Source organism: Ursus americanus, chromosome 16 (genome assembly GCF_024610735.1).
Source record: "Ursus americanus isolate L20-20 chromosome 16, mUrsAme1.1.p, whole genome shotgun sequence".
NCBI classification, from domain to species: Eukaryota; Metazoa; Chordata; class Mammalia; order Carnivora; family Ursidae; genus Ursus; species Ursus americanus.
The window spans coordinates 17,800,180-17,814,270 of record NC_142142.1 but is presented as its reverse complement, the minus strand read 5'-3'; the positions used below and the strand labels follow the sequence as shown (position 1 = coordinate 17,814,270).

Below are 14,091 nucleotides of genomic sequence, written 5' to 3'. Positions count from 1 at the left end.
AAACATTAAAGAAATTCTAGTTTAATCTGAAGTATTAATCTAATGAGAAAACACAGAAGATAGGAAAGGAGGCCAGTCTTCAAGGGAGGTTGTGAGTGCATTCTTTCAAGCTTATGAGTTTAAGGTGACAAATCAAGTCCAAAGAGTGATGTGGAGGTACAGGACGTGTGGATATTTATCACCCTAGCAATGGTAATTGAAACAAGAAATGGGTTCTCCACAAGAAAGAGATTATAGACAGATTAAGATTCTATGGAGTATGCTTTGGAGAATAACTATTATTTGAGAAATGATCATCAAATTCAGCATGCATCCCTGGGGTTTCTAGCTCAGGATATCTGGCACGGGCCCCAAATTTTGCAAATCCAATAAGCTCTCACATGATGCTAATACCGCTCGTGTGAGGATCACATTCCGAGAATCACTGTTTTAGAGCAATCAAATGAAGATAACTAAAACACGAGAACTAGCAAGAGAAACAGAGAAGAAACAGGGCAGTCTCATGTGAGTGTAGGAATGAAAAAGCAATAAGTAATGTTCTATGTAATTCAGAAAGAGCAAATGCCCATCAGAATTTTGCACACCTTTTGGAGGAAGATTCTGGATGACTGGCTGGGCTCTTTGCCTGATGGAACTGGTTCATAGTTACCTCACTCATCTTAATTGTAGGAGAGGATGACATTAAATAAATAAATAAATAAATATTCCATTAGAAAGAAAGAGAGCAGCTAGATATGCATGCAACCACTCAGACATAAAAATTGGATTCTGTATTAGTTTACTGCAGCTGCTGTAACAAATGACCACAGACTGGGTGGCTTGAAACACCAGAAATTTATTCTCTCAAAGTTTTGGAGCCTGAAAGTCTGAGATCAAGGTGTTAGCAAGGTTTTTTTTTTTTTTTCCTTTTGGAGAGCTCTGAGAGTTTGTTCCATTTCTCTCTTTTAATGCAATCCTTAGCATTTTTTGGTTTCTAGTTGCATCACCACAACCTCTGCCTTTGTTGTCACCTGCACTATTTCCTGTGTGCCTGTGTTTCTGTGTCCACATTTTCTCTTCTTACTAAAAAAGTATGTTCAGTATAACCTCATCTTAAATTGGTTAAATCTGCAAAGACCCTGTTTCCAAATAAAGTCACATTCAAAGTCACCAGAGCTTAGGAGCTTAGCAAATCTTTGATGGGACATAATTCAACTCAGCAGATGCCATGTGAGTCAATTGTGGTATATGGAGCAAGATGGGTAAAGATTGAGAAGGGTATGCATGATGAGAAAAATAGTAATGTGAAATTTAAAAAGGAAAACCACTAAATTGGAATCTGGGGGACAGAAGGGGGCACTCTCATGCCCTAAAAGTTATGGTCAATTGCAGACCCAATAGGAAAGACATACCTTGCAAGTCCTTAGTACTCCAGAAGCCACTTCACCACCTCAGCAGAAGGAATAAAGGTTTTCCTCCTCCCCCGGCAACAGCCCAGCCAATGAGAAACTCTCAACTCAGCCAACAAAAAGCCACTATACTCCCAGTTCTCCAGTAGACTTTTTTGTAACAGCCCTTCCATCTTTCTCCTTTCCTTTTTTAAAGATTTATTTATTTATTTATTTATTTATTTATTTATTTGAGAGAGAGAGAGGGAGGGAGGGAGAGAAAGTCCCAAGCAAGCTCTGTGTGGAGTGCAGAGCCCAACTCAGGGCTTTATCCCACCCACCACACCCTGACTGGGACCAGAGTGGAAATGGAGTCAGTTGTTCAAATGACAGCAGCACCTGTGGGAGATTTTTTAAAGCAGATTGAGCATGCTTATCTAGTGCCGTGGGAATTTTGTTTTTAAGATTTTATTTATTTATTTATTTATTTATTTATTTATTTATTTAGAGAGCACGGGTGCACGTCTGAGTGGGAGGAGGGGCAGAGGGAGAGGGATAATCTCCAGCTGACTCCATGCTGAGCGCAGAGCCGGAGATCACAGGGCGCAAACTCATGACCCTGAGATATGACCTGAGCTGAAACCAAGAGTCAGATACCTAACCGACTGAGCCACCCAGGCGCCCCTCAGTGCCATGGGAATTTTAAACAGACACACTTCTTTCAACCCCAAACTTTGTCTTTTGGACCCAGGGAAAATCCAGAGAGTAAGTAAATAAAGCTTTGGCTTTTAATTAACCATACCAACAGTGCCCTGTGAGATTAATTAGTCTTTCAAATTAAAATGAAACATGCATTTCTGGTATTTTTTAAGCAAAGTTTTCTCTCTGGAGGGGAAGAGATGTCAAACAGTCAGCTCTCTGTGTGAGCCAGACTCACAGGTAAAGTCTTGTGTTGTTTTTTTTAACTGAAATGTGTGTACATGAAGTTAAATTGCCTGCATGGGCAGGTGTTTTCTAATACAGGGCCATCGAGGAGTTAGGATAGATTCTGGTTCCTTTAATAAAAACATGTAGTCAGAATGTACAGGATACCACTAGTTTTTTCTGTAATGTAGTAAACACCTTACCTTGATCCTAGATCAACTCTGACAGAAGCAGCCTGCCTAATAATAGTGAATTGTTTGGAGAAACCCCGGGAGTGTTCTCCCAGTAAAGTCACATAAAATGAAATTGAACCAAGTTATTGAATGGTTATAAGACATCATGGGGCTTCGTTCTTTACACCCACAAAAAATATATGGGAACATTGTAATCACACGACTTTTTTAAGCATTTGAGTTTTTATTCTGAGCTTCTCAAGCACAGTATCGGTCTATGCTGCCAAGATTTTTGCTCTCCGTTCCCCACCTCCCAGTAACACCTGCTCCTCAGTGTAGGCAGGCAACAAGGGAAACAGGTGAACTGTGATCTGTTCCTCTTCCTGTTCTATTTTGTAGGACGAAGAAAAGGTTTTGTGTGAAAAAGGTTAAATGAAAGGTTTTAACAAGGTTCAGACATTCCTTTCCCTATGCCTGCATGTCCCGTGTTAACCTGAGAAATTTCAATTTGGGGATATGCAAGAAATGTGGAAAGAGGAACCCCGCTTTATGCAATGGATGTAATCCTGAAATTCTGTTTGCACATCACATGTTTGTCAAGCAATCAGTTTTTAAATTTCAGGTGTTTAAATTTCACATTTTTTTTCTTTACTAGCACACCGAAATATCTGCTGATTTTACTTCCCTTTGTGATTTTAGTATTTATATTTTTCTGTGTCAGCTTTATTACTGGTACATGCATAGACATGTTTTGTACTATTCTTAATAGTCAAACATTCCACAGTAGATAGTGTTAGGGTCCGTGTTTTTGCTGAGAGCCACCAACTCTTTTCACTGTGTTTTATAATTGATTAGTCTGCCATCACCTAATGGTCCAGGGCCTTTCTCCCCCCACCACTGCCTTGCCTTTTTTTTCTCTTTCTTTCTTTATGTCTTTCTTTCTTTCTTTCTTTTCTTTTTTTTTTTTCAGATTTTATTTGAGAGAGAGGAAGAGAGCGGGCGAGGCAAGAGAGCACGAGGTGGGGGGAAGGGCAGAGGGACAGAGGGAGAGGGATAAGCAGACTCCGGGCTGAGCTGAGTTAGGGGGTGGAGGTAGAGAGCCTGACAGGGCCATTTCTTATTCATAGACACTTCTTTTCAAAATGATGATTGATTCTCTAAATTGGTCACTTCCATAAAAGCAGTGTGATGCTTCTTACTTTTAAATCTTCGTAGTACTCATTGTATTTATCCTGTTAGGGACCATTCTAGCTTATCCTAAGTACATGTTTTGAGTGTTTGCCAGGCATTTCTGTCTGAATTTCCAGCCCAGTAAAGCTGGGATTTTATGAGCATTGTGTAGTATAAGTCAGGGCAGCTGATTCTTTAGTCATTTAGTCACCTGGAATCCAGAGGATGTGTTCATTTGAAAGGTGCGTTCTCTGCTATCGATTCCAGCTTAACCTTCAAGACTCAGCCCAAGTGCTAAACCTTTTGTTGATTTTTCTCCTCCTCTAAGTCACGCTCGCCTTTGGGCTCACATAACACTAGTACCGTTATAGAACACATTCTAGCTGGTTAAATCATGTCAAGGTGTTTGGGTATTGGTTTCTCAAGACAATTGGAAAGCTTATTGAGAGCAGAGAGTTTTTATTTATCAAGCGTCTGTTATGTGCTAATTACTATAAAACATGGATATACTTATTCCCTTATCACAGATGAGACGATTGTGGCTCCACTTTACACAGTAGACGGAGGAATCAGGGTGTGAAGATGACTCTGCTGTTGCCCCATTGCCTGCCCAGTGGTTGGCATAAACTCTGTGCAGACTGAGGACAGAGATCAGAGTTGACCTGAGGCAAGTAACGCCTCATCAGGTTAGCCACTCCAACTAACAGGGCCCACTTTTGCAGCTGTCCCTCATTCATTAAAGCCACAAGCTTGCTCCTTAAGGAAAGGTTTCCTCAGAGATCTGTGACTTTCTTTTTCCTCTTATATTCATTTGTTCATTCATTGCTCATTTGTTTGTCCCTTTAGTAATCATGAGGTCACTATATAACTGGTCTTGTTCTATTGCACAGCATAAAATGACAGAAACCCCTGGTGTCACGGACTTCATATTTTCATCAAGGAGAGGGACAATATAAGAAATAAAATACATGGGTGACTTATATGTTACAAGGTGATAAGTGCTAAGATAAAATGAAAAGTAGATCAGGATAAGGAAGTGTGGTGTGTGGTTAGGAGACAGTATGAAATAGGAAGTCAGATTCAGGCTCTTAGAGAAATTAAGATTTGAACAAAACCCTGAAGGATTTATATTCCAGGTAGAGGAAACAGCTAGATCAAATGTCCTAAGATGGGAGTATTTCCACTGTGTTCTAGAACTATCAAGACTGCAACTGTGTCTCTTGAATGGAATTAAGAGGGGGAATATTACCTAATAAGGGGATAGAGTGGTCCTGTAATGTAGGCAGCCTGCCCCTGCTTTAACAAAGTATATGCAGGTAATACCCAGTGCCTCCAAACTGATAATTTTGGATTCCCCTGTGGCCCTAGCCCACATTTGTCTTCATTGAGTAGTCCTCCAAAAATCAATGGCACTGTCTGGGCTTTGAACATTGCTTCAGCCAGGTTCAACCACACTCACTCATATTTCTGTAGTGTTTGGTCAATCCTTTCTCTTACATTATGTTGACCACACATGACAGCAACTGGTTATATGATTCATGGTAGGTATTCAAGAGATGTTTGTTGAATGGATGGATACATGAGTGAATTAGTGAATGAACGAATGAGGACAGATTTAGTCTTACAACACAGATGGATACTCCCACCTGTAAATTGTGTTCTGGCTATACACATAAGCTACATATTTAGTTATGTCAAATTAAACATCTGGAATATGGCTAAGTGTTGATTAAATACTAATTATTTTTTAATGTATCCATGTTCCGTCAAAGTAGGAGAAATCAGGGACAGTTTTCAATTTTGTACCCTCAGAGGGTTCTTACTAAAAATAGCTTGTTTCACCTTGAGCAGAGTCACTAGTTAAAAAGAAATATTTAAACCTAATCTCAGGGTATAAAAATTATTTCCTTTTTAGCTGATATATTTATGTCTACAGTATAGTGATTTCATTGTCTTGGTACCATCTTCAACTTCAAATGTCAACTACATAGTTATTCCCTTTGTTGGACTTTACCTTATTTACAGTGGTAATTTGTTTCTTTAGTTCTTCTGTAACTCAGTCAGTCTGTGGCATTTGCTATTATTATAGTGGATGTAAATCAGAGTCCCTGGATTTGTTTTAACCTTTTCTTTCCACACTTTGGAATGACTTCTATACTATTATAAGTGCAGTAGATTGATCCTAGCATCAATGCAAATACATTTGTAAATATATTTTTTAATTCCCCTATAATCATATATAAATGTAAAGTAACAGTTTTGAAAAACATGAGCTGATATGCATTATAAGTTTCATAGGAAAAGCCAGTTGGGAGTATTTTATTTACTCTTGGTCACCTTTTGCTCGATAAACAAATTCTTTAAATCTGGCAAACAAATACATTTATAGATCTATGGTATGTCAAAGCATCAATAAAGAATACCCACTTTAGTAGGATATTAGATAACAATTATTTTAATTGCCCTATCCATTTAAATCCATTTTCCATTTACTTTAACAACTATTATAGCTAATTTAACAAAAAAATATATTTCAAATGTAATTTCAGAGGTGTAACTTTATAATTTACTATGCCATTATTTTTCCATTATCTAATCACTTATGCCATTAAGAGCCCTATTCAATATTTAATCAATAAAAGCATAGGGAAATGAAGTTTTTTTAAGTGGTTTTCATTGTTGTCATATAAAGTGCCAGAAATTTTAATGATTGTTTTATCATAAAACAGTTATGTGGTTTTTTAAAATTAAAAAACCTAGGTAACTTAGTGGATGGTTTGTTTAAAAAAAAATTCTTAAGGGAAGTAAGTTAGAGAAATTTCCTATGCCTTTAGTACAAATTCTTTTATATTTATCTTTCTGAGTAACTCATATGATAATTATTGTAATTTTGAAATGCAATGAATATATAGGCTACAAGTATTATATTGAATGTGTATTCAATCATATTCTGGAAAGGATTTTTTTTATTTTTTACACTTTAAGGAGCCTATCACTCATTCTTTGAAAGTGGCCCCATAAAGGTTTTTAGTAACTGTTCTTATCATTCCATACTTCAATATAAATAAAAGTTTTGTAAGCTATAGTACAGTGTAAATTTGTCTCTCAAAGTAGAAAATTTCCATGTTTAAAATGATTTGAAATTCTGTGATTTGTTATAAAAATAATAAAGGCAAAATAAAGACTCTATTTCTTCAGACTTTGTACAGGGATGATTCATTTCTTGTGTGTTACTAGCCTCACTAGCAGTTAATAAGTGCCAAGGAGTATGAAAATATGACACGGTGGCCAGAGAAGAAAACAAGAAAGACAAACATCTAACTTCTTTTTGCCTTTTCTTCTCTCTGAAATTGTTACATAAATATCTAATGTATCTTCCTCGTGGCTCTTGTCTAAGAATATGTGGAATTTTCTAACAGCTGTACTTTTAATCCTAAAATGTCAAGAGTATCTAGGTCTCTACCCAAATGATTGGCAATACTTCTCTACGCTAGAGGAACAACAAAGATGAGCTCATCAACTCCACAGGAGCAGGACTGTACTTGTGCTGATTCCTATTCTGGCCAGTCACCCTTTATGCGCTAATTAGCTAGGGAGCAACAGTTAGGCATCCAGTCTTGAAATAGAACAAAACTAATGGCCACATGGGCTTGACTTCTAAGAGCTTTGCCTCATTAGCATTAATCAACAAACCTTCAAATATTTGAAGGACAAAATCGATTGAAGTAGAATCCTTACTGTTATTTATTGCTGTTGTAATTAATTGAGGATTAATTTTTTAGATTGTTTAAACATGGCTAATTGCATATTCTCAAAAAAACACAAAGCTTTTCTTTTTCTTTCCCATAGGTTTAGGCTTCAGTATTGCAGGAGGTGTGGGGAACCAGCACATTCCTGGAGACAACAGCATTTATGTAACTAAAATTATAGATGGAGGAGCTGCACAAAAAGATGGAAGGTTGCAAGTAGGAGACAGACTGCTAATGGTAAGTGTGACTCATGCAAAACTATGTGTGTATTTATAAAGCTCTTGTTTCCCAGTGTATGACTGTCTTAGTTCAGGCTGTCATAACAAAATACCATAGACTAGGTGGCTTACACAACAAAAAAAATTATTTTCTCAGAGTTATGGAAGTTGGGAAGTTCAGGGTCAAGGTTCTGGCCATTCAGTTCCTGGTGAGATCTCTCTTCCTGGCTTGCAGACAGCCATCATCTTGAGGCTTCCTCCCATGGCCTTTCCCCTGTGCTTGGGCTGAGAGGGAGAGATTTCTCTTTTTCTTATGAGGCCACCAGTCCTATCAGATCTCATTTAATCAATAACTTTAATTACCTCCTAAAGACTTTATCTGCAACTATGGTCTAATATTAAAAACATTAAAAAAATATTGGGGGTTAGAACTTCAGATATGAATTTGAGGGAATGGCCACATTTCAGTTCATAATAGTGATCGTGGGCAGAAGTGGAAAAGAAGGGAGAGCAGATTTTGTGGTGGGAGATTCCAGAAGTACATGTACAATTGTATCTGCTTTGTTGACATTTTAAAAACAAATCTGAATTTTCACTAGTTTTCACACATAGAACAAGACACGTTGTTATTTTTCCAAGGTAACCTATGAGCCTGAGAGAGTGTTACATCCCTACTGCTAAGGAGGTGGGCTTTGCATAACAAAGGGAACTTCACTATCTAGTTTATTGATGTGTACATTTCTATGTCTCCCTGTGGTCTCTTGTTCAACCAGTGTAGACAGTGTAAACAGTCCCTGATTTCCCAGAATTCATAATCTGTGTTCTGTCACATGTGTAAATGGATCCCTTCCTCCAGCCCCATCAGACAGGGTAACAGCTGTTTTACTTACCAGCTGCCTACATGCTTCAGGAACCCTGAGCAATGACTAACATTAACACGTGGCTGCCCTTTCTAAGCCATGGAGTTCGAGGATTAACTAAAGCAAAATTAAGGCAGCACATAAATAGTACAAATTTGGGGTTGCACTTAATAAAACTACTTTATCTCTATTTACTGTTTTATACAAAACATACAGGATATTAATCAAATACTGAAAATTAATAGAAGAGAGCTCTCAAGTAAAGGAAGTATGTTCGTATCTAATCATATGTCTGCCCTTGTAAAACATGGCCTCTAATCTCTGCAAGGAGCCATTATCTCCAACACGTGTGAGAAGTGTTTGGAAAAGATCAGTTTATATTCTCAACAGAATAGTAATTTCTGTGATGTGAGCAAGCTTCGGAGGTTGAACCTCAAAGCGCATTGGTGCCCACTTCCCTGGGCTTTAGACAGCTTAGTTTCATAGTTCTCAATGACCTTGGTATTGAATTATCTGAATAAAACCTTTATAATAATCTCGATAACTAATATTTATTTGGCATTTGCTATGTTCCATGTACTTTTAAAAGTGCTTTTTTGTAATGTAATATGTATTTCTCTCAACAACCTGTTTTATATAAGCAAAAAGGAACTGAGGTATAGAGAGCTTTATTAACTTGGCCATAGTCATATAGTTATCCATGGACAAAACTGGATTTGAAATCCAGGCACTCAGGCTTGTAACCATGTTTCCTAGAATTTGTCAGTCAATTCTTTACCTCATTTTTTTAGTTATCATTCATTCATTCATTAATTCCTTTATTTAGCAAGTAATATGATGAACACCTACCATGTCCTAGGCAAAAACCACTACTCAGGAAGGAACTCTGTCAGGAGAAAATGTATGATCAAACTGATGGGCAAAAAATGTGGTATTAATGACTTCAGTCAAAGTAGCAATGGAGAGTTTGGGCTTCTTTACCACCTGAAGTCATTTTCTTTCTTTCTTTTTGTTTTTCAAACCACTTTATTGTAGTATGGTTGACATATAAAGAGCTTTACATATTTAATGTAAATACATAGCTCCATGGAATTGGGTATTAAATATATACCCAAGAAACCATCACCATTATCAAGGCCATAAATATATTCATCACTTCCCAAAGTTTCCTCTCACTCCTGTTATTATTATTATTAGTATTAGTATTTTGTGCTTGTGTGTGGTGAGAACAATGAACTAAGATCTACCCTCTTGGCAAATTTTAAGTATGCAATATGATATTGTTAGCAATAGGCCCTATACTGAAAGGAGAACTACCATTTTCATTCTTGAGACAGTCTGCATTTTTGTTGTTGTTGTTGCCTGGTTTTTGTGTGTTGTGGGTTTTTTGTTTTTGTTGTTTTTTTTTTTTTTGCCTTTGATGTAAAAGTTGTTTTTTTATGATGTTTTGTCTTCTGAACCAGAAAAGTATTATTGAGGTATAAGACCTAACAACTTCTCTCAAGAATATAAACTTTATTGTCAGTTGAATAAAATACACCATGATATCCATCTTTTACGGAGTATGAAATTTGAAAAAACTGAAGAGGACATATTCATTCTAAATTAATAGCTGTCATAATAACACATTTGACCTTTGACTTATTGTTCTCTAAGAATTTGGTTGTAGGCAACTCTTTGGCATTTCTTTAACTGCTACTATTGTAATATTAAACTAGAAGTGTGCTGATTGCTTGAAGTTCCATTTAAATGTCTAGCTTTATTTTAAAATTCTTTAAAAAAAATAAAAAAACCTCAAAATCTAAATAATTCTGTCAAAGGATTTTCCAGGCACCATGCTATTTTTCCATTACCATTTTCTTGATATTCATTGTACATGTAATGATTTCAAAAACAGCTGAGACATAATCTTTAACTATTTTGAGTTTTAAAGCCTATTAAAAAAAAAAGAACCTTCAACAATAATAGGTCTCTCCTCTCTTATGTAAGGAAAACATAATTAGTACTTCCAAGGCAACTGCCAAACTGAATCTAGAAATGAAAGAAAATGATTCATTTTATAATATTCTGAAAGAAAAATAATGCTGAGGAAAAGAATAAAAAAAAATCACGGAAGCCACCCCAAAGGACCAATTATCTTGCTTCAACCCGAGAATATTTATTAATGCTCTCCTTCTGTCATTCCTTTCCACCTCCTTTTCTCTTTATTACCCTACATTCACATCATCTTTATCTTTCTTCTCTTCTACTCTCCTCCCCCAAAGGAAGTACAAATAATTTAGATTCCGTGATGTACCAGCTGTACCACACTCTGTGTATTTTTCTCCAAATAGCTATTCTTCCTTCTAAAGCAATTTGCACCCCTCCCTCCTCTCACTTCTTAGGAAAAGTTCCCCCAAATGTTATTCATTCATAGTTCTGTAAGCAAACTGGTCTAAAATGAAACTCTATTAATTTCCTCATACCATATATGCTGGGTCCTTTTTTCCCCCTAAGTACTTCTTGTAACACAGAATCGAAAAGTATATCTTAGATGTTATCTTATTCCAACTCATTGGTACATCAGAATCCACAGAAAAGCAACATGAAGTAGCCCCTCACCTCTGCTAGAACACACAAGGGATGGAGAATGTAATGCCTCCTGGAAGCTTCCCATTAGATACTAGCCATCATTAGATTTGTTTTTTCTTAAGATTGTATCAAAATACATTTCCCTGTACATTTCTTGCTTTATTCACAGCTCTGTCCCTTGGAGACAGAAAGGTGAAGATTAATTCCTCTTCTACATTTGTTTGAAAACTTATGTCTTGCCATTTTTTCACTTCTCAGCTTTTTAAGATGTTTTACACATTTTCTGTCACTCTTGCAATCAATTTTACCACACATCCATTTATCTTCTCTAAGTAGATTACCCTTTCAACAAAACTTTTGATTCCTTAGAATGTTATTCCCCCACTTTTAAAACCACAGGCAATATTGCTACATCTGACCTTTACATTTATTCTGCAATAAGGAAAAAATTACCCTGCCTATCACCTTTGCACTAAGACTCTTAGTGTTTCAAATAAAATGACTTTAATGTCGGTCCTCTCTGGTGTTTCATGGCATGCTCAGATGCATGGTGTTTGTTCTCTTTATCAAAATAATATATATTTTTTTTAATTTCCCTGCTGCTTGGCACTTATTATCATTCACTAGAATTTTTTTTTTATTTTGTCAAATGACAATGACATCTGATTTTTATGGATTGTACCAGTAGTTTAGTGTTGTGATCTCAGACTAAATACATTAACTCCTGGCCTTGATTTCTTGAGACAGATGGTCAGAGGTTAACAGTATTGATAATTTTTAAATTCATTCATCTATTTTTACACGTTGGTTTTTATTAAGCCCTATTAAGATGATATATAGGGCCACAAATATTACAGAAATGTGATCATCTTCATCTTTTTTCTGCACAGTACCAGAAACTTTGAAGCCAGGGTCATCTTACTGTCTTTTACAGAGATAACATGAGCTGCTAATTGTCAAAACTCTCATCACATTGTGATCAAAAGTTTATAGTCTTAGTCTCTTTTTTTTCATAACTTTTGCTTGACATTGAAAGAAAAAAATTGTCAATGAGGGAACTTTTACATTTTTTACAGAGACTAAGTCTGTATTTTTATATCCTTAAACGGAAGCAGTAGACAAGGGGAAAGGTAAGAAAGGCATTGAAGTGAAGTAGAAAGACGGTGGACTCAGAGACAGGCAGCCAGAATTAATTCGACCTAAGTGACCTTGGGCAAGTTGTGTACGTCTTTGGTCTTCTGCTTCCGCCTCTGTACCATGGTAGCAGTGCCTTAGATCAGTGTTTCCCAAATGTGTTTTAAAATATTAATCCCATTACTGTGTCACATGAAAAGGTCAACTGAGTTTGGGAAATTCTACAACCTGTATCTCACCTCTTAACAGATTCTCAATAAACTTAAGTATATTAAAGGGTCAGTGAAGTTCTGTAGTCAGGAACTAATTTAACTTGAACACTATAATCTTCAAACATACTTCATTATGCAGCCCTTTGCTTAAAGTGATGCTTATAAAGCACATAGAACTAGTGTTCAGTGGAGTATACTCTGGATGTGCTGTGTGCAAGTGACTCTTTTTTTTTAATTTAATTTTTTTATTATGTTCAGTTAACCAGCATATAGTACATCATAAGTTTTTGATGTAGTGTTCAACGATTCATTAGTTGTATGTAACACCCAGTGCTCATCACAACATGTGCCCTCCTTAATACCCATCACCTGGTTACCTCATCCTCCCTGCCCCCTTCCCTTCTGTAACACTCAGTTTGTTTCTCAGAGTCCAGAGTCTTTCATGGTTTGTCTCCTTCTCTGATTTCTTCTCATTCAGTTTTCCCTCCCTTCCCCTGTGGTCCTCTGCACTATTCCTTATGTTCCACATATGAGTGAAACCATATGATAATCGTCTTTCTCTTCTTGACCTATTTCAGTTAGCATAATTCCCTCCAGTTCCATCCAAGTCGATGCAGATAGTGGGTATTCATCCTTTCTGATGGCTGAGTAATATTCCCTTGTATATATGAACCATATCCTCTTTATCCATTCATCTGTTTAACCACATCTTGGCTCCTTCCATAGTTTGGCTGTTGTAGACATTGCTGCTATGAACATTGGAGTGCAGGTGCCCCTTCTTTTTACTACATCTGTATCTTTGGGGTGAATACCTGGTAGTGCAATTGCTGGGTCATAGGGTAGCTCTATTTTTAGCATCTTCGGGATTTTCCACACTGTTTTCCAGAGTGGCTGCACCAGCTTGCATTCCCACCAACAGTGTAAGAGGGTTCCCCTTTCTCTACATCCTCACCAACACTTGTTGTTTCCTGTCTTGTTAATTTTGGCCATTCTAACCTATGTAAAGTGACTCTTATTTTTATTTCAAAATTAATATCCTATGGTAAGGACATTAAGTGAATTTAGGGAAATGTGAGTGGAAACAATACAATTTTCTGAACAAGTATTAGTTGTGAGCACCTAAATTATTCTTTTTGGTGATGTACAAAACTGCCTAGCTTCACCTAAATATTAATAAGAAAATCACCTTGAAGGCAATGCAGATATGTAGAAATTTCTGAATAATGAATAGGACTTGAAAGCACTTCCATTTGTTAGACTGACCTTAGATGAGAACTGAAATGGGTAACGCTCTCTGTACATGGCTCTTTCCTGACACTAGCACATGGTTCCATGCAAAAGAGGTTTCTACCTGCAGCACCCACACAGTCCTCACTCAACCCCTGAGACAGAGAGGGCAGTCAGTACTGTTACTCTTATTTTCCAAAAGAGAACGTTGGAACTCAGAGATAAGAAAGGGTTTTCCAATATGACATAACTAATAAATTGTGAAATCAGATTCCGACCTAGATATCAGTGTCCTAATGCCACATTCCCTCCACAAGTTTACTCAGCCCTTCTGGGTCTTAATCCTGCTCTCATATTTGAATCACATGGTAAATTTTTGATCACTCTGGATGCCCAGGCCTCACTCAACCCTGAAGAATCAAATCAGAATCTCAGAGGTAGGCACCATGCTTCATTTTTTAAAAATTTTTTAAGTCTCCCAGGTAA

General features: G+C 36.8%; 1 protein-coding gene across 8 annotated transcripts in view; it reads left to right on the top strand.

Moving 5' to 3' along the window:
- DLG2 (discs large MAGUK scaffold protein 2) overlaps positions 1 to 14,091 on the top strand; it is an 857,148-nt gene that overhangs the window by 382,248 nt on the left and 460,809 nt on the right. For all 8 annotated transcript variants that reach the window (XM_087868197.1, XM_087868200.1, XM_045815593.2 and 5 more), the window contains exon 6: positions 7,484 to 7,620. In XM_087868197.1, coding sequence (XP_087724323.1) covers positions 7,484 to 7,620 — 137 coding nt within the window. The remainder of the gene's footprint in view (positions 1 to 7,483; positions 7,621 to 14,091) is intronic.